We start from the raw sequence: 24,560 nt of genomic DNA on the forward strand, positions 1-24,560 counted from the left end.
GTGGCTGTGAAGTTTGTCCCTACTGTATCCCCGAGCTGTTGGGACCCCAAGGTGACTGTGTGCGCAGGAGTGGCCAGACTGTGGAGGATCACCGGCTGTCCCCAGCATCTTCCCAGGGCTGAGGTGGGCTGCATCAGTTCAAAACCATGGCACTACAGAGCCGGCAGTTAGCCCCGCCTGCCTGCCTGATGCCCTTGGCAGGGAGCTGTGGGCTTCAGGTGATAAAGGAGACCAACACAAAATGAAGGTCAGGCTTTGTCCTGGTTTCAGTCACCCATTGGGTACCTGGAGCCAGACATGGTGCCACACACCTGTGATGGAGGCTGAGGCAGGAGGATTGACCAGCCTAAGCTGTATCCCCAGCCCTCTTTCATTTAGGGCCTTACTGTTTTGCAAAATAGTCCACGCTGGGCTTGAACTTGTGGTCTTCCTGCCTTAGAGGCTGGGATTGCATTATGCCACTGTGCCTGGCCAGAGTCACTCTCTGGTGCAAGCAGCTTTGCAGCCCGAGGGCTAGGAGGGTGTCTGCTTCCCTCCCCGGGTTGCCGGGCTGTCTCCTGTACAGTCTGTCCCGGCAGTGGCAGGGCAGGCTGGTGCCACTCAGCCCCACTGACATTTTTGTGTGTAGGCCCCGGCTGGTCCTGTGGCTCACACAGTGACCAGAGAAGCCAGGCTCAGCACTGTCCCCATGGCCCACCACAGGCCCACGTCAGCCTTGGTGCCACCTCCATGCACGTGCTGTCTCCCTACAGGTCTCCAGAGGATGCGGAGGGACCCACAGGTCCTGGGCCAACTGGCGGCAGTAGCAGCCTGCAGGTAGGCAGTACCCAACAGCTGGCCCATGGCCTGGCTCAGTGGGCGTGGACAAAAGCGGCCACTGTTCGCAGCCAGCGGAAACGAGTCAGAGCAGGGCCAGGCAGCAGGTGCCAGCTGGCTGCTCCAGGGTGGGATCTAAGCGGGAGCCTCATTCCCTTCCCCCTGAAACTGGGCTGTTGTCCCCCATCAGATCACCTAAGTGAGCCCAGCAGACCTAGACAGGACGGTCACCTGAGTTGCAGCCAGCCTCAGCTGCAGCTTAAGTGGTGCCACTGACACTTCCAATTTGGGATCTGCCTTTCAGTATAGTGTGGCCTCCAGTGACACTGCAGCCGCACCCTCGCACATGAGAGCTTCTCAGAAGGCAGAGGCAGGAGGGACCATGGGCATCTGGAGCAGTGTCCTGCTGAGCCAGCTCTGCTCAAGGACCACAGTTGTACCCTGGCCACTGGTCACCTCAGTCATGTTGCGCGTGAGGGAGAAGCTTGCAACCAACAAACAGCCCCTTGCTGCACCTGGGTCCTGCAATCCCCTCTGTAGCCCCAGAGCCAAATCAGTCCCTGCGACAGGGTCCTGCTGTGCAGCTCAGGCTGGCCTCGAGCCCACTGTGTAGCCCAGCTCCTCCTGCTTCAGCCTCTGAGTGCTGAGATTCAGCTCAGGGAAACTTCGGACAGTTGTCCTTCTGCTTTCCAGGGCCTCCACACCTCCTCCCCACTACACGGCGTGGCCCGGCCCTCGGAGAGCCGCTGGCTGAAGTACCTGGACAAGGGTCCCAGCGCACACAGCCCAGAGCAGCCAGGCCCACCATGTGGCCAGACCCTCCCCAGCAAAAGGTGCCAGGGCCCAGGGCTCCTGCGGGTCGTGACTGGGAGAACCCCTTCCAGGATAACCTGACTACAGTGTGGGGTGTGGACACACTGTGTAGTACCCAGTTCCTTCTCTACAACCCACACCTCGGGAGGAATCAGGGTTTTATTTTGGGGTGTTCTGGTGCTGTGCCTTTTGTTTTGAGGCACATCTCACCATGTAGTGCAGCCCAGACTGGCTTTGAGCCCAGTGGGATCCGTTCTCCTGCCTCAGCCTCCAGATAGGTGTTACCACCACACCTGGCATGGTTTTCCAGTCAGGGCCTTTGCTATATATAATCCAGGCTGGGCTCCAACTCATGGCAGTCCTGCCTCAGCCTCCCAAGGGCTGGGATTAGTGTGCACCACATCCAGCAGGAACTAGCTTTAAAGGCACCGAGTAGGTGTGGTGTGGCCAGCGTAGCTAATGGGCCTGGGGAGCTTCCAGCCTGGAGTGTGGCTGCAACTGTACAAGCTCCCCTCGGTCTCAGGGAGGCAATGTGGTTAAGAAGGGCAGTAGGGCAGAGGCTGGTGACCCACCAGGCCCACCCCAAGGTGCTGTCACTCTGAGGGGACCCTCTGCCTACAGCTGGATGGTCACGACACTTTCCCTCCCAGGAGACGAAGCACAAAACAGCCTCCATGCAGCCTCCATGTCCAGGGCTTGGGAAACACCAGGGTCACCTTGGAATCACAGGTCAGTGATGGAGCTGGTGCGATCTCTGGTCACGTGACTAGGAGCAAGCCTGGGGGTGGGGTGTGCACCGCTGCGCTGGACCCAAGTTTCTGCACATGCCACGCTCACCACAGTGCTGCAGCTGACGCACCCACGCTGGCCTCAAGCTTTCTGAGCTGCCTGGTAACCCCAGGCAGGCACATGGCCCAGACTCTGACTTGTTACACGAGTAGGGACCAACCCCAGGAGGCTGAGGCTGTATAGTCACAGGCTGCAGCCCTGACGGGCTGGGCTGAGCAAAACCCTGGATTCCTTGACCGTGCAGCTCCAGTTCGGGCACAGTGAAACAGGGCAGATCCTCTCCTCTCCCTGTACCTGGAGGATGTCTCATGGAACCCTGCTGTCTTTGTCCCTTTGTAAGCAACAAACCCATTTTCAGAGCTCCTCTGGCTCTCAAAGTGGCAGAAGCCAGCGCCCCAGCGCCAGAGCTGGTGCTGCTGGTGAAGTCTGCATCTGCACCTTCCCAGGGGCTCAGATGTCTACACAGCTGCAGGCCCACAGAGAGTATCTGCTCTCGGGGACATCTGTCAGCATGCAAGTGGGACTGGTGCACTGCCCTTGGGAGCAGAGCAGAGCAGACACTAGCAGCCTGTGCCTGTCACCCCACAGCCATACCCAAGCCACTGACTCGGTTTCCCATTTAGGACACACCCCACAGGCCCTACAGCACCAGCAAACCTGCTCCTCTCCAGGGGGAGCTGCCAAGTGTGGCCCCATCTTCTAAAGGGGCACAGTTTCTGCTGTCACCCAGAAGCAGGTCACAGATGGGCACTGAGCCACTGGCATCATTGCAGAAGGACTCAGGCCAGCATGGGCCGAGCTCCCCAGAGGAGGCCACCTCAGTGAGCCTATCACCACTGTGCCGGTTGGGGACACCCCAGAGGCAACCTGGGCCCACAGGTCTCAGCAGGTGCCACGCAAGCAACTGTGCAGCCTCTTCTCCACCGGGGAGGACTTCGATGACACCCTGTGAGGTGCAACTGCTGGGCCGCACTCCCGTTGAACAACAGCGTCCCCCACACAGTAAGAACCCTAGGCCTCAGGCAGCAGAGGAGGGGCTGGGCTAAAGTGCGTGCGCTTTAATCAGAGGTGACTGCTGGTCTGCAGACAGGGCGCAGCAGGGCAGGGCTCTCCTCGGGCACCATGCTGCACTTGAGCAAAGGCCCCCTCACCAGTCCCTCCCCAGGCCTCAGGGGCAGTGACAGCACCCCAACAGCAGCCAGGCATCTGTGTAATTACTCACTGTAAGCAAGCTCAGGGTTGTGGGTGAGACATGGGTGGGGACAGGGACCTGGCTCTGTTGCCTATGGCCGCATCACCTGCCCCATGGCTCTACACGTCCTCACCTAAGATTCTGGAAGGACACAGAAAGTGGCCCCAGAGGGTCTGCTGCCCTACACTACACGGGCGCAACTAGGGGACGGGGCCCAGGCAGTCACAAGGGTGGCGGCTGCTTGGAGTACTGGATGGTGTCCAACGCTGCCCCAATGTCATAATTCTTGGTCTGCAGGAGCCGGGTGAGCCAGCCGCCTTCATCTGAGAACCCCATGGACAGCATCTGCGACAGTGATTCGATCAGCCGAGGGTCAGCCTCTGCTGAGACAGGAGGACTACTTCAGCTGGGCAATGCTGAGCCCAGTCTGGGCCACACAACACCGAACCAGGAAAGACAACACCACCCAGCCACATGGCTTTCACTGGTCTCCAGTCATTGGGACAGCCACTCCCACAGAGCTCAGACTCCAAGATGGGCGCAGAGGACCAGCTTGGCCTTGTGGGGGTGCTCCCGACAGCTTTCACCCTGAGCTGCACCCCTAGCCACTCCTTCCAACTTGGAGACAAAGTCCCTACATCACTAATTTGTCTAGGCCAGGCTTAAATCCACCCTCTTCCAGCTTTAGCCTCCCTGGTGCATCATGTTTCAGGCAACCTGATGCCATGCCTGCTGATCACCTTCATTCCTGGTCTACCTATTAAATTTGGCAGATGACTAAAACTGACTGAGCTCACAGCACAAGGACTCAAAGGACCTAAGCCCGGACCCGCTGCCCCCATTGGCTCAGGGACTGACAAGGCTGGCACACTTGCCTGGGGGGAGATGGGGGTACAAGGCGGCTTCCTTCAGCCCTGTGGGCCCCTCCTGGGTGGTGTCCAGAGAGCTCGGCCCTGCTGACTCCGGCATCTGCAAGGACTGCAGCTCTCCAGTGGACGGGTCCACTTCTTTTGAAGACAAGTGAGTCCAGTCATCGTCCCCTCCAGAACCGTTGTTGTCAGATTCCATCTGTTACAAGAAAACACGCTGTGAGCACACAAAGGCAGAGGCGCTGGTGTCACCCTGTCCCCTGGCCCTGAGGAGGTATGAGGGGGCAGGCCTACCTCGCTCTGCCCTGGGGACTCCAGGGCAATCTTCTTCATCTGCTCTGCCAGAGCCTGCGCTGTGCCTGCACCTGTGCCTGTGCCACTGCTGCCCGGAGGGCTGGGCTCAGAGGAGCAGCTGCTGGGCTGGGAGCTGCCTTTGTCCTTGGTGCCCGAGCTCTCGGGGGAGCCAGGTGTCAGGCGGCTCCTCTTCCCTCCATGCTCCACATCTATGTCAACTTCGATGCCTGGAAGCCAAGCAGCAGGCACTGGGGTCAGGGCTGGCCTGTGCAGGGAGGAGCCCCGTGCAGGAACCACAGGTTTAGAAGGCTCAGCATCACCAGTGTGAGCGGAGCGGTGACAGGGCACTCGGCCTTGCCCTGCCCTCTGTCCCAGTATACCCCAAGGCTAGGCTGCCTTATGGATCATATGACAGTGTCTTTGTTGGTGCTGGGATCAGACAAGTGCTCACCTCTAAGGGGTGGCCATTACGTTGTCACTGTGGCCAGGGAAGCAGCACTTCAGGTCAGAGGCGGCCACTGTGGGGCAGACTCCCCCAAGTCCCCAGCACCCATTGTCTGCATCTCTCGCCACGCACAAGCTCCCAGCATTCTAGTAATCATGTGCGTTGTAGCAACCATGTTTGGGGCCCCTGAATCCAACAGTACTCCAGCAGCCAGAGGCTGGGGTGATCAGTTCTGGTCCCCAGCTCCAACGGCTGCTTTTCCCTGAAGTCAACATCCTCACCAAGAAACACTCCGGTTCCTATGGTAACTCCCTCTGTATAGTCTTATTCTGGAATTCCTGCTCATCCTCCCCTTAGGATGCCAATTATTCATCTTTCCATTCTTGGAATACATGATCTTTTGGCAGGGCAGGAAACTGACTGCAGGCCTGCCGGGTAACCCCCTAAAAAGGTGTCTGAGCTGGGTGTGGTGGCTCATGCCTGTAATCCTAGCACTCTGTAATCCTAGCACCTGGGAGGCTGAGGTGGGAGGATCCTTGCAAGTTCGAGACCAGCCTGGGCTACAAAGTGAGCTCAAGGCCAGTCTGAACTGCATAGTGAGACCCTGTCTCAAAAAAAAGACAAAGGGTGGGGGGGTCTGGAATTTACTGGAGACCCACCCACTCTCTCCTGGAGTGAAATCACCTCTGGGTGACTTGGGACACCTAAGGCAGCACAAGCGCTGTGTCTCCATAGTCCGGCACCCAGGGCTCTCTATAGCTGGACCTAGGCACATGGAAGCTCCTGTATCTATGCACAGAGGTCAAGCTCTGAGGCAACCTTAAAACCTAAGCCTGTCAAAGAAATAAGTCTTGCTTAAAAGTTTTTTTTTCTCTGCTAACGTTAATTTTCAAGACCTTTCTGACACTGCTTCCTTGTTACTCATCCTGTCCCTGTCCGAGGTGTGGGCTGCAGGCCAGGGGTGTGGGCACTGCTGTGCTGCACTGCCCATGGCCAAGGGCAAGGCATTGAGACGCCTGCACTGAGGGTGGCCCCAGACCCTGCTGCATCCTCCCTGGTTGACAAGACAGGGGCCTCTCACATTATCCGCTGCTCCTTGGCCTGTGTCACTCACTGGTACCTAAAAGGTGGCCCTACATCTCTCCAGTGTCCGCTGCACAGCCACCCTCCTGTTGGCTCTCACCCCCTTCTATTCCAAAGCCCAGTGACCTCATCTCACTGCTGCCCCCTTTCTCTTGGTCCTGGCCACCTGTTACTTTAGCAGTTTGCCAAAAGATGGGGTATAGCACAAGACCCCCCCTGCATCTAGTCCCCAGCACTGCATACACATCACAAAAAGGCTCAAGCAAAGTTGGGCCTGTGGCACATGCCCTTCCCAGTATACAGAGGCTGAGTCAGGAAGATCCCCAGGTCAGGCAGCCTGGGCTACCTGGCAAAAGCTTGCCTCGGAAGAAAAACAGCAAATAGTGTACACCTTCTTAAAAACCCTGCAAAAGCTGTGGTTTTTTTTTTTTTTTTTTTTTTAAAGTCTTTTTCCTTTTTATAGGTACCGGGGATCGAACTCACGACTGCCTGCTTGCAAGGCAGGCGCTTATGCCGCTGAGCTAAATCTCCAGCCCCTAAAAGCTGTGACCTTTTTCCTAGGAGCCCTCTGAGTGTTTCCAAAATGCCTCCCAGCATCCCGAGTGGGGAATCCAGATCAGTCCATAGGCTCTGAGCAGCAGACAGCTCGGGGACAGTGGGACACACAGGGACCCCAGAGCCCACCACTACCCACTTAGCAGCCTCAGGTTGGTTTCAAGGTCTGCCCCTGGGATCAGCCTGGGGTTGACTTGCTCCACTGCAGGGCGCTTTCCTGGGTGACTGCACAGAGCCAGCATGGCCCACAGTGGAGGAGCCCTCGGCATCTACCCTGGCCTCCATCCCCTAAACTGCCAAAAATCAACCATCTTAGTGAAGTTTCCACACCAGTGTGGACCCCAAAAAGCCTGTCAGTTGGCCTGGTGCTCAGCCAGGCCAGAAAGGTGCTGTCCACTCTCTTATGGTCCAGAGACGTGGCCCTCAGGGTCCAGCCTATGTCCCAAACAGCCCTCCCCATCAGCCTGGAAATGCACTGGAGCCTCGAGCATAGGCCTGTGTCCAGCTCAGCAGCACAGCCTAGCTCAGGACACCTCAGAGCCTTTCCCTGCAGAAACCACATGTGGCCCCTCCAAGCATACCCCAGGCAGAGTGAGCCCCTGTGGAACAACCTCTGGGTGTCATTCCTGGAGAAAGACACTGCAAGGGTAGCTTGGGCCCCCTCCTGTCTGTGACTAGACATGTCCAGGAGGGGGGCACTTCCTGCCACCACAGGACAAGTACACTCCTCAGCACAATGCCACAGCCATTAGCATCCTGACCCAAGACTTCTATCATGCAGCCTGGCACCACCCCCCAACCTCAGCAGAATGTGTATAGCACAGGTCAGGGCCCAGCACACTAGGCTACCACCCCAGGGTCCTGCTGTGCCAGAGCCAGCTGTCAGCTGGAGCAATACCCCGTCACTCCTCCCTGACACTGCATGGGGCCAACACCCAGGCACCACTAACTACCAAGTCCCGAGTCCCATCCCTAAGGCTCAGCTTAGGGACAATGCAGACAGAAGGGAACCAGCCAGTCCTTACCCTCACTACTAGGGTGACTCCATGAGACTGGCTCACCAGCCAATCTACAAAGACAACTGGGAGCTTGTCCTAGAATCTGGGCTTGAGGTGACTGTGGCCTGCGGCACATGGCAGAGGGGACTCTGAGGAGGTCACAGCATCTCTCCAAACCAAGAGTATGCTGCTTTCCTGTCCCTCAGCCTCATGCCAGATGAAAGTTGCAAAGAGGCCGTGTGCCTACCACATCACCCAACCACTTGGATGACTCAAAGGGTCCCGGACAAAGAAGTCACTTACCCAGAGGGCTGAGTGCAGCTGCCACGCTCTCCCCTACGTTCTTCAGGAAACTAACTCCGGGATCCTCGGGTGGGCCAGAAGCTTTGATTTTTATAAACAAAAACGATAGCCTTAACGCCTTGGACACCCATGGCAGTCCCAGCACCTGCACACCACAGCCCGATAATCCCAGCAGCCGTCACTCTAGCCCGAATATCCCAGGCTCCCTCTACCTCAGCCTACACCCCCAGAGCTCAGTGTCCATAATATGCAAATTCTATGTCCTAGACCTGCTATTCATTCAAAATCAAGTATCCCCAACTTTGTCCCACAAAGCGGTGTTTAAGTTTTTAACTTCACCATGTTTTTAAAAGACTTGATCATCGCTGGCTGACCTTCCTGACAGTAACACAAGGGAAGCAGAGGACATCAGAGATGTAGAGGCCAGAGAGCCTCCCGGACAGCTCAGACGGGCAGACTGGTGGGCAGGAAGGAAAGCCTGTGCACTGAGGCACCCCGATTTGTGCCCTCGATGAAATGGAACAATGCTGTGTTCTATAGAGTCTGTGAGAACTGAATGGCGCGAGGCAGCTGGGAAGCCCCAGGGTCTACTGAGGGACAGCGGTGCAGGACCCAGGGAGGTTCAGCGAGGAGCCGCCCAGGCACAGGCCTTACCCGACTCTGAGGCAGGGCTGGTGCGGATGTCCCCTGCCCGAGGAGGCCGAGGGCTCCAGTTGCCTGGGGGGCCCATCTCCCAGCCATGCCACCCTCTGTGGCCGTGTTTCAGCTTCCGGAGCAGGCGGTTGAGAACCAGGCCCTGAGCGGAGGAAGCAGAGCGGCAGGCAGGTGAGCACCAAGGTCCCAGGCCTCAGCCAGGCTACACTGGCTTCAAGCCACAGGGGCCTACCTCGGCCAAGTGTCCTGGGGGCCTGGTGAACACAAGCTTGCTGTGCTCCTTGTGGATGCCTTTGCCCTCGCAGGTGGCACACAGATCGTAGTCCGGACACACGCTGCACTTGTAGCGGGTCCCCACCACAGGCCCATTGCAGCCATCGCAAATCACGTTGGGGTGCACCATGGGGCCAGGCGCTTCCTGTGCGCAGTGGGGTCGGTGCTCCCTCCGGTACTCCTTCTTCTCTGCGGGGAGACAAGAGGGACAGGGTGAGGGTGAAGCCCTGAACCCTCCCCCGCTACCTCCTGCACCTGCACTGGGCTATCCAGAGCGACAATACACTCCAAAGTGAGATGTCCAGATGATAGTCTGCGCCAGCAGGAGGGTCCCACGTCCTGGTCACTCACTGGGGACATGGGGCGTGGGTAGCAAGAAGCCACAGGGAGGGAACCCTGTCTGTGCGTGGTGCCTCGGTGCTCCCCAAAATCACCGTGGTTTCCCCCACTCCTAGCACCAGACCCGTCCCCTGGCAGGCACATGAACTCCCCTCCTCAGGCCAGAGGCAGCACTTAACAACAGCTCTGTCCTCACTGGACAATGCCATGTGGCAGCCCTTACCTTTAATATAGATGCGGAAGATGTCATCCTTCACATAGGACATGGCCATCATCAGCTCCTCATCACTAGAAAAGGCCACCAAGTCCCCATCCTCATCTAGAGAGTTTACAAGACAGCAAGCACATCAGGGCCGGGGAGTCAATCAGGCACAATATAAGCCCAGCTCACATGAAGCCCTACTCATTCCCCAGTTCTCCCCGCAAAAAAAGAGCAAGACAGCACATGAGCACACAGGGTTCTCCCCCAGACACAGCTGCTAAGACATGCTGAGGCCAACAAGCACTTGTTGCAGGGCTCTAAACTCTGCGCCAGACAAGTAGGGACAAGAAGCAAGACTGCCCATTCACGCTGAAATGGCTTGGATGGTTAAGTTGAGAGCCTGTCTAAAAAAGAAAGAAAAAGAAAAAAGACATTTGAAGGAGAACTGCAGCTTCATTACTTAAATGCAGTACAGAATCATATGCCTGTAGTCCTAGCTGCTCCGAAGGCTGAGGCAAGAATGTCACTCAAGCCCAGATGGAACAGCATAGTGAAACCCCATCTAAACACAAAAACGGGCTGGGGAGTTAGCTCAGTGGCATAAGCACCTGCCTGGCAAGTGCAAGGTCATGAGTTCGATCCCTGGTACCCAAAAAAAAAAAAAAAAAAAACAACTGGATTTCTACCTGTAGGCTGAACCACCAGACAACAAAATTTACAAGAAAGGGAGCAGCCCTCAAAGATGGAAAAAAACCTTGCAAGGAGCTGAAATTATCCCATGCATATCAGACCACAGTGCAATGAAATTGGAAATCAACAAAGAAACCACAAGAACTTCATCATAAACAGATGGAAACTAAATAACATCCTCCAAAACAACCAACGGGTCACAGATATAATTAACATAACATACCAGAACTTATGGGACACAAAGTGGTCCCTACAAGGAAACTGTATAGCAAGGAATACCCATATCACAAAAACAGAACAAGCTCAAACAACTTAATGTTGAACCTCAACCTTCTAGAAAAAGAGCAGGCCAAACCTTCTTCGAGGGAGAACACTATAAAGATCAGAGCAGATGCTGGGACTTGGGAGACCAACCAAGAAACCAACTAGCCAGCCTTCCTGGTGAGCTGTGCCAGCTTCACAAGCCAGGCAGAGGTAGTCAGCACCCATATGAGCTGAGAATCAAACACTGTCCATTGTCATGCAGCAACGTCTGGCCCTGCCCATCCCATCCCCACCACCACATGTTTTACCAAGGTTGCCAGAATTTGGCTGAGGCCAGCGATCTGAGGCTGAGGCTAGTCTGGAGCCAGTGGTCTGAGCATGTCTCGAGAGGATGACAGTATGCAATATAGCAAATATGAGTGATTTCCTTCTATCTTGTCTTTGAAGTACAATATTGTTTTCACCATTTTGCTTTATTCTGATTGTTTTGCTTTTACTCAATATTCTGCTTTGATTGGTTTTATGGTGTTTTGCTACATCTAATGGAATGGACAACTATTGTGAAGATAACAAGATATACTCTGGTAGTTATTGTTTTCCCGGTAATACTGCTTTGAAGTTCTGTACCAATTCTGCTGCATTGTTTTGATCGGCTTTGTTCTGTCGTGTTCTGTTGGATTTTACTATCTTTAAAATAAATCTTCTGAAATTGTGATTTGAAATAAATAAAAGAAAAAAATTAAAAGATCAGAGCAGAAAATAATGCAATGCAGACTAAGAAAATACAAAGAATTAAAGAGTTGGTTCTTTGAAAGATTAAGTAAAAATCGACAAATGCTTAGCCAATCGTATATTAAAAGAAGGAAAGACAAAACTCAAATCCATGCAATTAGGAATGAAAAGACTGAAATCACAACAGAACCTGCAGAAATTCAGATCATCCATACCTACTTTCAGAACTTACATGCTTTTTATTTTTTTAAATCGGTACCAGGGATCGAACTCACAACTGCCTGCTTGCAAGGCAGGTTTTTATGCCGCTGAGCTAAATCTCCAACGCCAGAACTTACATTCTAATAAGAAGGAAAATACAGAAGAAATGGACAGATCCCTAGATATGTATCACCGAAGCAAATCTAAAAATCCTAACTAAACCAGTACCAATCAATGAGTTCTACAAGGTGCAGCAACTAAAGTAACCCCGCTCTCTGGAAGCTGAGGTGGGAGGGTCATCAAAAGTTTGAGACCATCCTGGGCAAGCAACTTGGTAACTGAAATAGTCTTTTAAAAATGTTTACATACATTAAGGTTGGGGATTTAGCTCAGTGATGTATGCGCCTGCCTGGCAAGCATGAGGTCATGAGTTCAAACCCCCCCTTACTAAAAAAAAAAAAAAAAAGTACATTAAAGAAAAGTACTGGGAATGTACCTTAGTGTGAAGATCTTGCGTTTTAGTCCTGCTTCTTGGGGGGGAAAGTATGATTCTATGAAAAATATTTTTGTGTAATTTTTTTTTGGTACTGGGGATCGCACTGTCGACCTCGCACTTGACAGGCAGGTGCTTACACCTGGTAGGCTAAATCCTAGGCCTTGTTATGATGCTTAGCATTTGGCTTTTTTTCCAGGCTTTTGGAATTTTCACTAACAATTTGAGAAGCTTTTCAGCACTTTTTGAACTCCTTTTTAATCACGCGCCACCCCCACCCAGCCTCAGGCTCCCAGAGTGCTGGCTTACAGGCACATTCCCAGGAAATCATGCACTATGCACTTTAAATGGGTGAACTGCCGGGTGTGAGGACACCTCTGTAATCTCAGCACTCAGGAGGCTGCTGGCCTGGGCTACAGAGTGAGTTCAAAGCTAGCTTATACTACATAGTGAGACTCTGCTTCAAAACACCAAACCAAACAAACAAGACACATAAACGGGTAACCAAAAAAAAGATGAACTACAGCTCAGTAAAGTTACACACAGAAAAGCCTTTTTAAAGAACAGCCGCGGCCTAGTAGGAGGGCGGTCCCCGGGGGCGGCCCCAGCCCTACCCCTTCCTCGGGGCGGGCCTTGGCCACAGGCGGTGCACAGCCAAAACAAACTCGGCCCCGCCCTGCAGGCCGCGCGCGGCCAGCGCCGTGCCGAACCAGTGCCGAGCCGAGCCGGGCCGAGCCGAGCCGAGCCGGGCCGAGCCGAGCCGGGCCGAGCCGAACTAAGCCGAGCCGGGCCGGGCAAGCCCGGCTTCCAAAGGCGGCATCGACCGCTCGCCCTGGAACGCTCAGCCAGGTCCGGTCCCGGTCCCGGTCCCGGTCCCCGTCCCCGTCCCCGTCCCCGTCCCCGCCGCCCGGCCGTCCGCGCAGCCTGCTCCCCGCCGCCAGCCGGCCCGGACTCAGAGGCACCGGAGCAGCAGCGGAACAGCACAGGACGCTCGGCGCGCCACCTGGGCAACGCAGACCCCGCGACCCGCTCCGCGCCGCCCTCACCGCGGTAGTGCGCCTGGAAGCCGCCAGGATGCAGCGCCGGGAACAGGGCTGCCACGCGGCACAGCAGCTGTTCGCAGGCCCCAGGGCCCGCCGCCGCCGCCTCAGCCTCCACCTGAGAGTCCAGGCTAAAGCGGAAGCTGAAGCGTCGGATCTCGCGCGCCGCGCCCTCCTTGCCCAGCAGATAGGCCTTCACAGTAAGCGACGCCATGACGAGCTCGGAGCACAGCGGGACGGCGACTGTGCCGCGCGCGCCGCTTTTATGGAAACGCGAAACTCCGCCCCTCTGTTTGGGGGCGTGGCCTCCTGCTGCCTTGCCCCGCCTCCCGGACCGCGCCGCGTGACCCGCGCTGACTGGGCTCCTTGCACTACGCCCCCTCCTCAGCGCCGCCCCCAAGGTCGCCGGGGGCCCCTTGGTGCCAGCCCGGACCTGCGCTAGCCCCCAGACCCATACACCCCTAGCCCGGCTCAGCCCCGCCCTCGGGCGCGGGGACCCTCGCAGGCTTCGGCCTGGCCGTGACTCAGCAGTCAGTCCTCAGGCCCAGCATGGGGGGGGGGGGGACTGCGAACGACAACTGGGGTTCCGGCTCTGCGGCAGCGCCCGTGGGCTTCCTGCGCAGGCCGGGGTCACCGGGAGCTCGGTGGGCAGGTGCGGGCTCCCAAGCTGCTGGCTTCGCTGCCAGCCAGGGCCTCAAACCACCAGCGCCGCAGAACCACCCGTCTGCCGGGCTGGAGGAAGGGGTGCGGGCCGCGTGGAAGGCTGCGGGTGACACCAGGGGGCCGCCCGGGTCGCTCCCGCGACTGCGGCGGTGGGGTTTGTGGGGGCCGAGAAAGCGCTGGAGCTGGGGAAGCCGAGATGAAGGGAAGGGTGGCTGGGCTCCCTCCCCGAAGGCTCCAGAGCAGCCAGAGCACATGGCAGAGCCCAGATAAGACCTCATCCAGCTGGGAAGCCAGAAAAACATCCCCTTCCTGCACACAGGGTCGGGACGGTAGGCCAAGCAGAGATGCCTGCAGAGCACAGCTCAGGAGCCTGAGCCCCCAAACCCCTCCAGCTGTCAGCCCCGGACCCCAGCTGGAGGCCCGTTGAGTGGGTGGGGGCCCCAGGAAAGCCCTGGCTCTGGGAACCTGGCTTTCAGGGTGGCTCAAGGGCTCCCCCCCCTGTTGCAGCTACCAGTGACTCTTGATTTACTCACAGCTTGGAGCCTGTCATGGATTTAGGGGAAAAGGTGGAGAGGCTAAGAGAGGCCTGGGGCCTGGAACCAGGGTCCCACAGCTCTAACCCTGGAACAGCTCTCACCCGGCCCCCCAGGCGCCCAACCCTGGGGAACTCCCTGGCAGGGCCCTCTCTGTGGCCTGTGGTCAGGTGGCCCGGCCTTGCCTGCATGAGTCATTGTCCCATGACCACCACCACCACCTAACAGGGGAATCCCCAACTGCCACCATCTCAGCGACAGCTGGCAGGGGTGGGGAGGGGCTGCAGGGGCTCGGAGGTATCTTTGGGGACCCCAGAGCAAAATGAGCTCTCAGAGGACAAGGCTGCCCTAACCAGTTCCCCTGTCCTGCCAGGGTCAGGCCAGCCCCCCAGCTCACTTGTCCTCTGCGCCCCTCTCCAGAGCATGTCTTGGGCACCTCAGGAAGGAGAGGGGGCAGCTTGGCGCCAGAGCAGGGTCAAAGGCTGCATGTGAGGAGACACCTAAGCCAAGCTGGGGCAGGGAGGAGGCTGCACTGACTCCGTCCAGGTGCAGGCAGGCTGAGATCAGAGTGATACCAAAGCTGGTCTGGATGCAGGGATCAGTTCATGCAGAGTTTGGGGACAGATTTATAATTCCAAGGAGTCTGGATGGTTAGTGCAGGTGTGTGGACAGTGCTGGACACTGGCACCAGGGAGGTCATGTGGCCCATCCTAAATCTTTATGGCCATCAGTTCTGCTTGCCCCTGTGTTCCTATTGTTTGTAGGGGGCAGCTCGTGGTTTGGTCTGACACGACATTAAGACCGAGCAGCCTTACCACCTTCCAGCAAGTAACCACCTCCTCTCACCTTTTTTCTTTTCCTTCTAGGATAGTGGGAAATGAACCCGAGGCCTTCACACTGAACTTGCACCTTCAGGCCTTATTTTATCCCACTGGGTGGCTCAGGCTGGCCTCCAACTCACAGGGGTCAGTGGTGTAGCTAGAGTTTGTGCTTTGGGGGATCCTTCAGTTTTTCTACCTCCAGCATACCTGAAAATGTTAACCAGTTTAAAAACAAAGTTAAAATGATGAATATAGAAGAAAGTGTGCCACAGCAGGAAGGTCACTCTTCCTACCGACCCCCCCCCCATGGACATGATCCTCCTGCCTCAGCCTCCCAAATAGCAGAATCACAGGCATGTGTCACCACACCCAACTTTTTTTTTTTTTTTTTTTTTGTACCAAAGATCAAACTCACAACTTTGCATTAGCCAAGCAGGCACTTACACCACTGAGCCAAACACCCAACCCTTGTTTTGGTCTTTTTTGAGATAGTGTCTCATAAATCCCAAAGTTGCCCAGGTTGGCCTGGAACTTTCAATCCCCCTCCCTTATTCTCCCAGAGTACAGGGATTACTGGCAGCCTTGCCCAGGGCTCTTCCCTTGTCCTTCAAATGCCTCAAAAAGCAGGGATTTGGTAGCACACACCTTCGGTTCCACCACTGGGGAGGCTGGGGCAGGAAGTTCCTCTTTGAGTTCAAGGCCAACCTGAACTGCATGGTGAGACCCTGCCTCAAAAGACCACACAAAGAAAATGAAACGGTAGGGGCTGTGGATTTAGCTCAGCAGCATAAGCGCCGGCCTTGCAAGCAGACAGTCATGAGTTCGATCCCCGGTACCGATAAAAAGGAAAAAGACAAAAAAAAAAAAAAAAAAAAAAAAAGAAAAATGAAACGGTCAAGAGTGGGAGGACTTGTAGTACAGCTAGACTTTAGGGGGCTGTGAAATTCACTTTCCTCAGCCCAGCTGAGTCTGGGTAGCACCCTGGAACCAGCCCTACCTAAACTCTCTCCACCCACTTGAGCTCAAGTCATCCTGGGGTTAGAGACTGGGAAATTGTTTACAAAGATCACAGGCAGGCAGATGGGAAGGTCAGGCCCCAGGACAGAGAAAGGACCACACCCGTAAAACCCTGCAAGAGGCAGGAAGCAGGCAGCACAGGGTTCCTGGTCCTCCACACAGGCACCAATCACCTTGGGTGGGGACCAACCTGCCCCACCCTTCAGGAAAAGTCCCTGTCTCCATGCATGCATGCTATGTGACTGGCTTTCTGTCTGATCCCCACTTACTGGGTGTTACCTCAGCCACCGAACTCATCTTACCTGCTGACCACAGTTTAGTCCCTCAGGCCATGCCCACTACCAGGCTCCATTCAGATGGGACTCACCCAGTGCCCAGCCCAATCTGTTTGGCAGCAGCAGCACTGTTCTCAGAGAAAGCCCAACTCAGCACCAGGAAATAGCGGTGTCATAAAGGAGCAGTGCACATCTAAAGACACCCAGAGGTTTACACCAGACGCCCCAGGCCACTGCCTGCCCAGCGCCCAGCTGCCAGGGGGAGCTCTCAGCTCCATGATGTTTGCAAAGAGCTTCTTACCTGCTGCCCCTTGCCTTCTTTCAAGCCCCACCAGGAAGCCAGGCTTCTCTTCCCTCCAGAGGGCCTCCTAACACTGCCTGCCTGCACCCTGGGGCCTCTCTGCCTCCAGTGGTCTCTGCTCACACCTCACAATTCCCACCGGACGCCTGTTACCAAAGCACTTGCAGTCCTATTACAGTCCTGCCCCACCCTGGTACCTGCCTTGCCTCCTGGCTTGCCACCTGGCTCCTCCTTGCCTCTGTAAAACTGCCTCAAGAAGCAGGGCCCCCCAGACCCACTCTGGTTGGGTGGAAACTCTACTCAGTCTAGAGTAGCCCAGAACATTAAGAGAGAGGAGGTAAGAAAAGGTAAGAAAAAGACAAGGTAAGAAAAGAGTTTAATGAGGGGATGGAGGGAGTCACCACAAAGAAGGCTGTGGGGGCTCTCTGTGCATGCACAAAGGGCAGGCTCTGCCTGCTATAGGCTCTGATGGGGGAAGGGCTCTGGGTACTGATGTGAGCTGATTTATTTTGTGAGAGTGAGGGGATTGGGTAAACCTTTACATGCCTGAACTTTGGCACAGACTTTTGGGAGAGAGAAGCCATAGGGGCTTCTGGGAAGAAGGAGGTGTACATTATTAGGGCACAGCTTTGAACCGTGCTGTCCAACAGGGGTGGGGTGGGGAATCCAGGATCTCCTTCTGTCTCTCTGACACAGTTCTCTTCCTCTCAATAAATTCTTCCTGCTCTTAACCTCCATTGCTCCTAAAATTCATTCTTTGACTTTAGAGAACACAACCTTGGCGTAGCAGGCACCCAGCAGGTTGCAAGTTTATTTCTCTCACACTTCGGAGCCAGTGGAGGCCTGTATCACACTCCCTGCATCACTGGGCTCATTCTGTGTAAACTTGGACCAAAGAAATTCGCTCCTTCCTTTTCTGTCTTGCTCTTGAGCTCAAAAGCCTGATTTGCATAGCTCACAGTGTCACCCCGGCACTATTTCTTTTCTTTTTCTATTTTTTTTCACGTCAGACAGGAAACCTGCCGGCATGGTAGCAAGGTCTGAGGGAGGCACAGCTCACGCATGTAGCATAAACACACAGTCATTACGCTCATGAGCCGAAGGATCGTCAGCACCGACTGTGTTTGTGACTTTCAGTAAAGGTACTTTGAAGGGAGGTAGCACCTGCCTGGCAAGTGCAAGGTCCTGAGTTCAATTCCTGGTACAAAAAAAAGAAAAATTGAAGGGCGGCTGAGACAGGAGGTTCACTATGAGTTCAAGGTCAACCTGAATTACAGCGTGAGACCCTGCCTCAAAAAAAAAAAAAAAAAAAAGCTGGGATTTAGCTCAGCAGCACAGGCACCTGCCTGGACAGCACAAGGTGGTGAGTTGGATCCCTGCTACCTAAGTGAATAAATAAAAATGTAAAGCGCACATAGCTGCTTTTCCGTCCTCATCAAGTGTGCCCTGTGCCATTCTTTGCTTGCTGTCCACAAGAGCGTGGAGTCTGCGTGTCCCATCGGGTCCACCACGCTCAGGCTGCGTGGCCTGGCTGCCCCGCCTGGGCCTGGAGCCGACCTGGGTCCTGGAGGAGACACGGCGGACAGAAGACCTGAATGTGGAGCTTGGAGCCGCGGGGTGGCCGTGACCTCCGATTCTTCAGCCTTTGCTGTGTTGTCACCATCTCCCATCCGCGCCCCAAATGGTTTTCCAAGGTCTAGCTGCTGTCCCTGGATGTGAGTGTTGAGTGCTGGGGCAGCCAGGGAGAGGTCGCCGTGAGGAGTCGAAGCTCGCGGGGCACAGCAGCCAACCCCCACCCCAGCCCCGGGCGTCGCCTAGTCCCTGGGGAGAGCGGGCAGGGCTGGGGCAGCGGGGCAACGCGGTCTCGGGGGTGCGAGAAGCCGGCCGCGGGGGGACGCGGGGCGGAGCGGGGACCCAGCCGGCCAGCAGGTGGCGCCGGCGGGAGGCGGCGGGCACGGCCTGAGGGGTCTCCTGCAGGTCCCGCGCGGTGGGGTCCCCCAGGGAGACGGCGCCCCTCCCCCGCTTCTTGGAGGCATACGCCCCGCTTGACCTCAAGCACCCAGATCTCCCGCCCAGGCCCCTGCTCACCCCATCGCTAGGGCCGCCCGCCCCCTCTCGCGTGGGCTGCTTGGGGCTTGGCTCCCCCAAGGGGTGGGGGTGGGGTGGGGGGGGTTGTGCAAGTGTTGGACAACTGCCCACAAAGGCCTGCGGTCGTCCCTGCAACTGCGACAGAAACAGGAGAAATTACAGAAGGCCAAAGCTCGCCACAAGGCCCCAACAGCCAAATGGAGTCGTCCTGCTAGACTCAGAAAACTGAACTAAGTTCTAACCCAGAAAGCAGGAGAGTGGGGTTTCCTGTCAGCTGGGGATGGAAGCTGGGGGCCTGGAGAGCCTCCACTGCTCCAAAGCGGCCAAATGCACCCCGCGCTCTGGCGCTCAGATCAACAGGTTTCAGGCCGGCAGATTCCTGCATTCGTGTAACCCTCAGCAGCAGATCGTTTTAACGTCCGGGGCTCCGCCCTAAGCTGCCGGCCTCGCGGTTCCTATCTGCTGCCTCAGCCGCTAGTAGGTCACCTACTCCTGGTTTCAGAAGGCCGATTCTTTCCACTTACTACACACACACACACACACACACACACACATACACACACGTGTGTGTGTGTGTGTGTGTGTGCACTAACCTCAGGTAACCCAGTGCTAACTAGTTATTTTCCTATTGTTCTGTCTCCCGCCCCGCCTTGTGAGGAAAGTCACTGAGGTGTCCAGTTTGCCCCTTGTCCTGCTTCTGCTTTCTCTAGCTCTCCTCCCTCACGCCTACCCCTCTGCCCCATCACCCAAATACCTACTGGCCTCCTGGAATGGCTTGCATATTGCCTGATTTTGGAACCACAAATAATGCCAAATGTCATCTTTACCTGGGCTGCAATTTCCTTCTGTGATGGTCATAGTTGGTGGCCCCACTCCAAAGCAGGCTGGCACCTGTCACCCTCGGCTCTGTGCCACAGGAGCTGGGCTCTGGGGCTCAGGCACACAGGTCCCCAGGAAGCAGGAGCATGCCAAGGAGCTGGCCCCACTGGTCATCAACCAAAGCATGGGGATCCCTGTGGGCCTGAGCTATGGCAACTGCATTTTGAGTTGTTAATTATCTAACAGCTCTGACCACCCTCTCCTGAGCCCCATGCCACCTCTGAGGTTCTGGACTGCAGTGCAGCTACAGGAGGAGAGAAACCCAGCACCTGGTGGTCCAGACATAGCTGCCCCTGGGAACAGCAGCTCTGAATACTCACTCTGAATGCTCGCTGGTACCTCTGTGGGGAAGCATTCTGAGTGCTGTACATATACTCACTCACCTGCTCCTTTGGGGACACCTCGGCTTCATTCTGACCAAGAATCTGGGACAAAAAAGCCAGGGACTGCAAAGCCAGAACGTGTTGTTATTCACCAGTGCTAGTTTGAAGAGTTCTCCTTCCCTTGCCAAGGAACCCTGCAATGTTCAGGTGGTCATTCCTGTGAAGCACACAGCTGGCCATGTGTGTGGCCCACGCCTGTAGTACCGGCCCTCTGGTAGCTGAGGCAGGAGGATGGTAAATTTGAGCCCAACCCAAGCAACTTAGCAACTTAGTGAGACCTGTCTCAAAATATATGAACAGGCCTGGGAATGCAGCACCACTGAAGACCCTGGATTCACTCCCCAGTACAGAAAGGGGTGCAGCTCAGGGGCACAGTATTAGCCCAGGACATGTGGCCGGAGTTCAATCCCAACACCATGCACACAGTTACTGCAGCACAGCCAAGCTTGGTCAGACTACCATCCCCACCCCCTGCTCCTCAGTGGAGGAGGCAGTACTGTGAACTCAGAAGCGCAGGTCTCCTTCCCGCCCCATTTCTGGAAGCCTTGCTAGGTGGCCTTGTCAGAAAAGCAACTGTTTGTTTGCTTTGGTCTTTTTGGACAGGGTTTTGCTACACAGTTCAGGCTGGCCTGGATGGAACTCAGTGATCCTCCTGCCTCAGCCTCCCCAGTGCTAGGATTACAGGTGTGGGCCACATTCAGCCTAAAAAGCAGTTTTTTCCCTCTGCTTTCTTAGGTTGAGTACTGGAGGTTGGTGGTTTAAACAGGTAAAATAGATTAGCAGGGCTGGGGATTTAGCTCAGCGGCATAAGCACCTGCCTTGCAAGCAGGCGGTCGTGAGTTCGATCCCCGGTACTGATAAAAAACGAAAAAGACAACAACAAAAAAAAAACAGATTAGCAAGAGAACAGAGAAACATTTTATTCTTATACAAAGCAGTTAGGAATTGAAAGCTCATGTACCAAGTTAATACAAGAAGGAAGCCAAGAGTGGTGGAACAAACCTGTAATCCCAATGGTGGGGAGGCTGAGGCAGGAAGGTCACTGCAAATGCGATGCCAGCCCTGAGCTCTACAGTGAGTTCAAGGCCAGCATGAGCTATACAAGGAGACTCTGTCTCAAAAAACAAACATACAGGAAAGAGAAGAGGAAAGGGGAAATTACAAAAAAAAACTAATGACTTTTAGGAAAGATGATGTGATTTGTGACATTTCATTTTGTGAGGATGTCTGGGAGGTGACACCAGTAATTCTAGCACTTCCAGAGGCTGAGGCAGAAGGATCACCATAAGTTCAAGTGAAGTTCACTTTGGGCTACACGGTGAGACCCTGTCTCAAAAAAAGAAAAAGCAAAGAAAGAGTCGGTCTTTTCTGGCTGCTGCCATGGAATGTATTTATGACAATGGAGTTCTTTTGCAAGACTGATTTTAGGCCCCTAAAAGAGTTCTTGTAAAAAGCACCTCTCAAATCCCTTGAGCTCACCATAATGCTTACCATAGTGTTATGAGGTGACAGCACAAACCCTAAAAATGCTATAAGGGAAATATTATAACTCTCAACCTGTCAGAGGTCTGCTACACCAAGTTCATGTCCTCTAAAAGTTGAATGGATTCTAGGAGGGACAGAGAGGTTAAGAGCAAGGAATATTTACCGAGGGTTGCCGGGGGACCCCACTTTACAGGGAAATTTTATTCTTTTTATCGGTACCAGGGATCAAACTCACAACTGCCTGCTTGCAAGGCGGTGCTTATGCTGCTGAGCTAAATCCCCAGCCCTTTACAGGGAAATTGTATAGAGCAGTATCCACATGGTTAGAGCTCTCATTGACCAGTAAGGGTATGAGGGGCCTCACTCAGGTAACAGAGATCCAACCAGGAAACGAGAAGCAACGGTGCACGAAAGAACACAGACTTCATCCAGGAAAGGAGGGCTTGGTCACCCACTGGGTGACTGACTGCTGTCCATGGAGGCCTCATTCGGCCTGGCATCTGTCCTTCCAGTAAATACACAGGCCTGGTCCTCTTTCCTTATGTGTCACCTCTGTCCTGCTCTCTCGAGGGCCTTGCCCTCTCCGATGCCCACAGTATTTCTGCCTGTCTTCGCTGTCTGTAAGAACAGAATGCGGCCTTTGTCCACGGCAGCCCCTCCTCCTCCAGCCTGCTGCCTGCCCAGGAGCCGGTTTACAGTGCAAACACAGGGCTGGTCCTCATGGTCTTCTGGCTCTCACGCTGGTCTGACCAGAGGGGAAAGCTGGACCCTGGGGCAAGATTCAAGGCTACACGTCCTCATGTCGCCCTCAGCGCCCGACCATGGGCATCTGCACATGTGCATGTCCCTTGCCTGGCCTCAGCGGCCTCCTCGTCCGGGGGTCCTGCCACTGCACATGTCCCCAGGAAAGCCCTGGAGCTTTCCAGGCCCGGGGACCTTGGCTTTCCTGCACCAAGGCTGGGTGGGTTCGGACAGGGCGGGGACCCGGTCAGGGTCACAGCCAGAGCTGCAGGTCCCAGTGACTGGAGTGTGTCTGTGACATGGATCTACAGAACACTGATGACCCAAAGGCAGCGGGCTTGGGGCACCCTTAGGGCAGGGCTTCCGGGTTTCACCCTGAGGCTTGGAGGAAAAGGCGGGTCTTTGCTGAGATGCACTAGATTAGAAAAAAATATTGAAACACAGATGTCACAACACACAAGTGCAGTGGAAATATGGAAGTACCTGAGCCTTTATTAACTTACTAAACCAGCAGGCCTGATAAGCACCAGAAATACGAAGTTACTAACGTGAGTTTAACAGCTATTCTAAAGCACCTGCCATGGTAGGATCCCTGTGACTTCTGCTGGGATACAGGCAGAGACTGGAAACTATAGACTTTGCTGCTTCCCTGCCTAATCGAAGAGTGTGTCGGGTTTCAGTAAGACGTCAGTGAGAACACAGATGGATTTCCCTCAGCTCAGCCCTCGCTCCTTTCCAGGACCAGGCCCCTCGACCACATTTAAGGTCACCTCCAAGGGCTGCCCCAGCACATGAGCAGGAGCAAAGTGGGCAGAGGCCCGGGCAGTGATGGCAATTCGAAAGGGCACCTACCCTGTGTGGGAAGCAGGAAGAAGGGCAGCACCCCAGGCGCCAGGTTCAGGGACAGAGCCATTGTTTCCCCTCGGGGGAGGCCGGATTTGGTCCTCAGGCAGCAGGACCTGAACATGGGTGCAGGAGTAACAGAAAGACCTGGGAGAGCCGGAGGGAGCCTGTCTAGGCACAGAGGCGGGGATTAATTAATTACTACAGGGGCACAGAGCAGTGGAAAGTGGGGAAGGAGCCAGGTACCATGGCCAGCTTCTTGGGGAAGAGGCTGGGCCACAGCCTTGGCCTGGTTTTTATTTTTTGGTACCAGGGATCAAACTCATGACCTCATGCTCACCAGGCAGGCCCTTATGCCACTGAGCTAAATCCCCAGGCGACCCCCCCCCTCCCGGTTTTGACATGGCTGCAGGGCCTGCACCACCAGACCTGGGGCAGGAATTAGGTGGAACTGGCTCTTCCTCTGCTCCAAGGTACCCTGCAGGGGAACAGGACTCAGACACAGACAACCCGGTCCCCTTCATTTTCGATGGCTTAATAGTAGTTTTCTTTACATCCGCTCACATTTAAACTTAACTTGCTTTTGGGGTGTGGGGTGTTTGGGGTTTGCGTCTGGGGCTTCAACATGGGCCTCGTGCATTAGAAGTGCTGTAGCTGAACTACATCTCCTACCAGTACATTTACTCTTATTATTTATTTATTTACTTACTTATTTTTTTACTTTTTGAGACAGGGTTTCACCTGCAGTTCAGGATGGCCTCAAACTCCCAGCAATCCTCTTGCCTCAGCCTCCCCAGTGCTAGGATTACCAACATGGGCCATCATGACCGGCTTACTCTTATTTTTAAAATTAAGAGTCTATAGTAGCCAAAACAAAAAGCCATTATCCTGACATAAATAGAAGCAGTCTGAGAAAACACATGGACACAGGAACACAATGGTTGCCTGCAGCAAATCCCACAGAGAACAGCGAGAGGGAGCCCAGCCGCCTGTGCCTTCCAGGGCGGGATGAGCCTTGAGGCTGTGTCCCCGCACGGAGCCCACCGGGCAGCAGGCGCCCAGCCGGGCCCGCGTGGCCTGGGCGGGATGGGAAGGCAGAGGTCTGCAGACCTCGCCACGCGCGGGAGGGTAGTAAGGGCGCGGGCGGGAACCCGGCTCAGAACCGTGGCACGGCCACGCGGGGTCGTGAGCAGGGCCCGGCCCGGCTGCCTGCAGAGGCCAGAAAGCACGCGGCGAGGCCAGGCACGAAGGACGAGTGCGGCCCGTGGGCCCCGCACCACCGGCCCCGCGCGCCTCGCCCACGCCGGCGCCGACCCTCTAGACCCGCTCGGGCCGGGTGTCCAGGGTCCGCGGGAAAACCTGGGCGGCCCGGTTCTGGGGTTGCAGCGTGCGATGCTACGGGAAGAAGCCTCGGGGCGCCTCCAGGTCCACCAGGGCCTCGGGCGCCGCCCCGCCCCTCGCGGCCGCGGATGTGCGGCCCCTTTAA

At 55.5% G+C, this 24,560-nt stretch overlaps 2 protein-coding genes and 1 non-coding gene across 20 annotated transcripts in view; 1 reads left to right on the forward strand and 2 right to left on the reverse strand.

Annotated features, from left to right (window-relative positions):
- Mrnip (MRN complex interacting protein) overlaps nucleotides 1-4,097 on the forward strand; it is a 23,783-nt gene extending 19,686 nt beyond the window's left edge. The window contains exons 4-8 of one of the 14 annotated variants that reach the window (XR_010040991.1): nucleotides 753-816; nucleotides 1,510-1,649; nucleotides 2,251-2,358; nucleotides 3,042-3,420; nucleotides 3,908-3,982. Coding sequence is in view for 9 of the 14 variants with exons in the window: in XM_063230463.1 (XP_063086533.1) it covers nucleotides 753-816; nucleotides 1,491-1,649; nucleotides 2,251-2,358; nucleotides 3,042-3,420; nucleotides 3,908-3,918 (721 nt within the window). In the remaining 5 variants the exon portion in view is untranslated. Of the gene's footprint in view, nucleotides 1-752; nucleotides 817-1,490; nucleotides 1,650-2,250; nucleotides 2,359-3,041; nucleotides 3,421-3,907 lie in introns of those variants that run through there. The other 13 variants (XR_010040995.1, XR_010040992.1, XR_010040994.1 and 10 more) reach the window with 13 other exon arrangements.
- On the reverse strand, nucleotides 3,457-14,263 carry Sqstm1 (sequestosome 1). 5 transcript variants are annotated; one of them, XM_063230457.1, is made up of 8 exons: nucleotides 14,242-14,263; nucleotides 9,647-9,742; nucleotides 9,044-9,273; nucleotides 8,812-8,953; nucleotides 8,158-8,238; nucleotides 4,774-5,000; nucleotides 4,486-4,678; nucleotides 3,457-3,993 (listed from the first exon to the last, which is right to left on the reverse strand). In XM_063230457.1, the coding sequence occupies exons 2-8, from the start codon at nucleotides 9,696-9,698 to the stop codon at nucleotides 3,833-3,835; spliced, it is 1,086 nt and encodes a 361-aa protein (XP_063086527.1). In that variant the 5' UTR covers nucleotides 9,699-9,742; nucleotides 14,242-14,263; the 3' UTR covers nucleotides 3,457-3,832. The 5 variants fall into 5 exon arrangements, with proteins under 5 accessions (XP_063086527.1, XP_063086523.1, XP_063086524.1 ...); XM_063230453.1 differs by lacking the exon at nucleotides 14,242-14,263 and adding an exon at nucleotides 13,052-13,299; XM_063230454.1 differs by lacking the exon at nucleotides 14,242-14,263 and adding an exon at nucleotides 13,052-13,298 and having other exon boundaries at nucleotides 3,457-3,990.
- A 3,396-nt stretch (nucleotides 14,264-17,659) lies between these two features.
- LOC111757433 (small nucleolar RNA U13) lies at nucleotides 17,660-17,761 on the reverse strand. The gene has a single exon (XR_002791783.1). It is a non-coding gene; the product is annotated as a small nucleolar RNA U13 (small nucleolar RNA).
- Between the last annotated feature and the right edge of the window lie 6,799 nt (nucleotides 17,762-24,560).

This window comes from Cavia porcellus, unplaced genomic scaffold (genome assembly GCF_034190915.1).
Source record: "Cavia porcellus strain 051 isolate PalLab524CR breed Dunkin Hartley unplaced genomic scaffold, mCavPor4.1 scaffold_19, whole genome shotgun sequence".
NCBI classification, from domain to species: domain Eukaryota; kingdom Metazoa; phylum Chordata; class Mammalia; order Rodentia; family Caviidae; genus Cavia; species Cavia porcellus.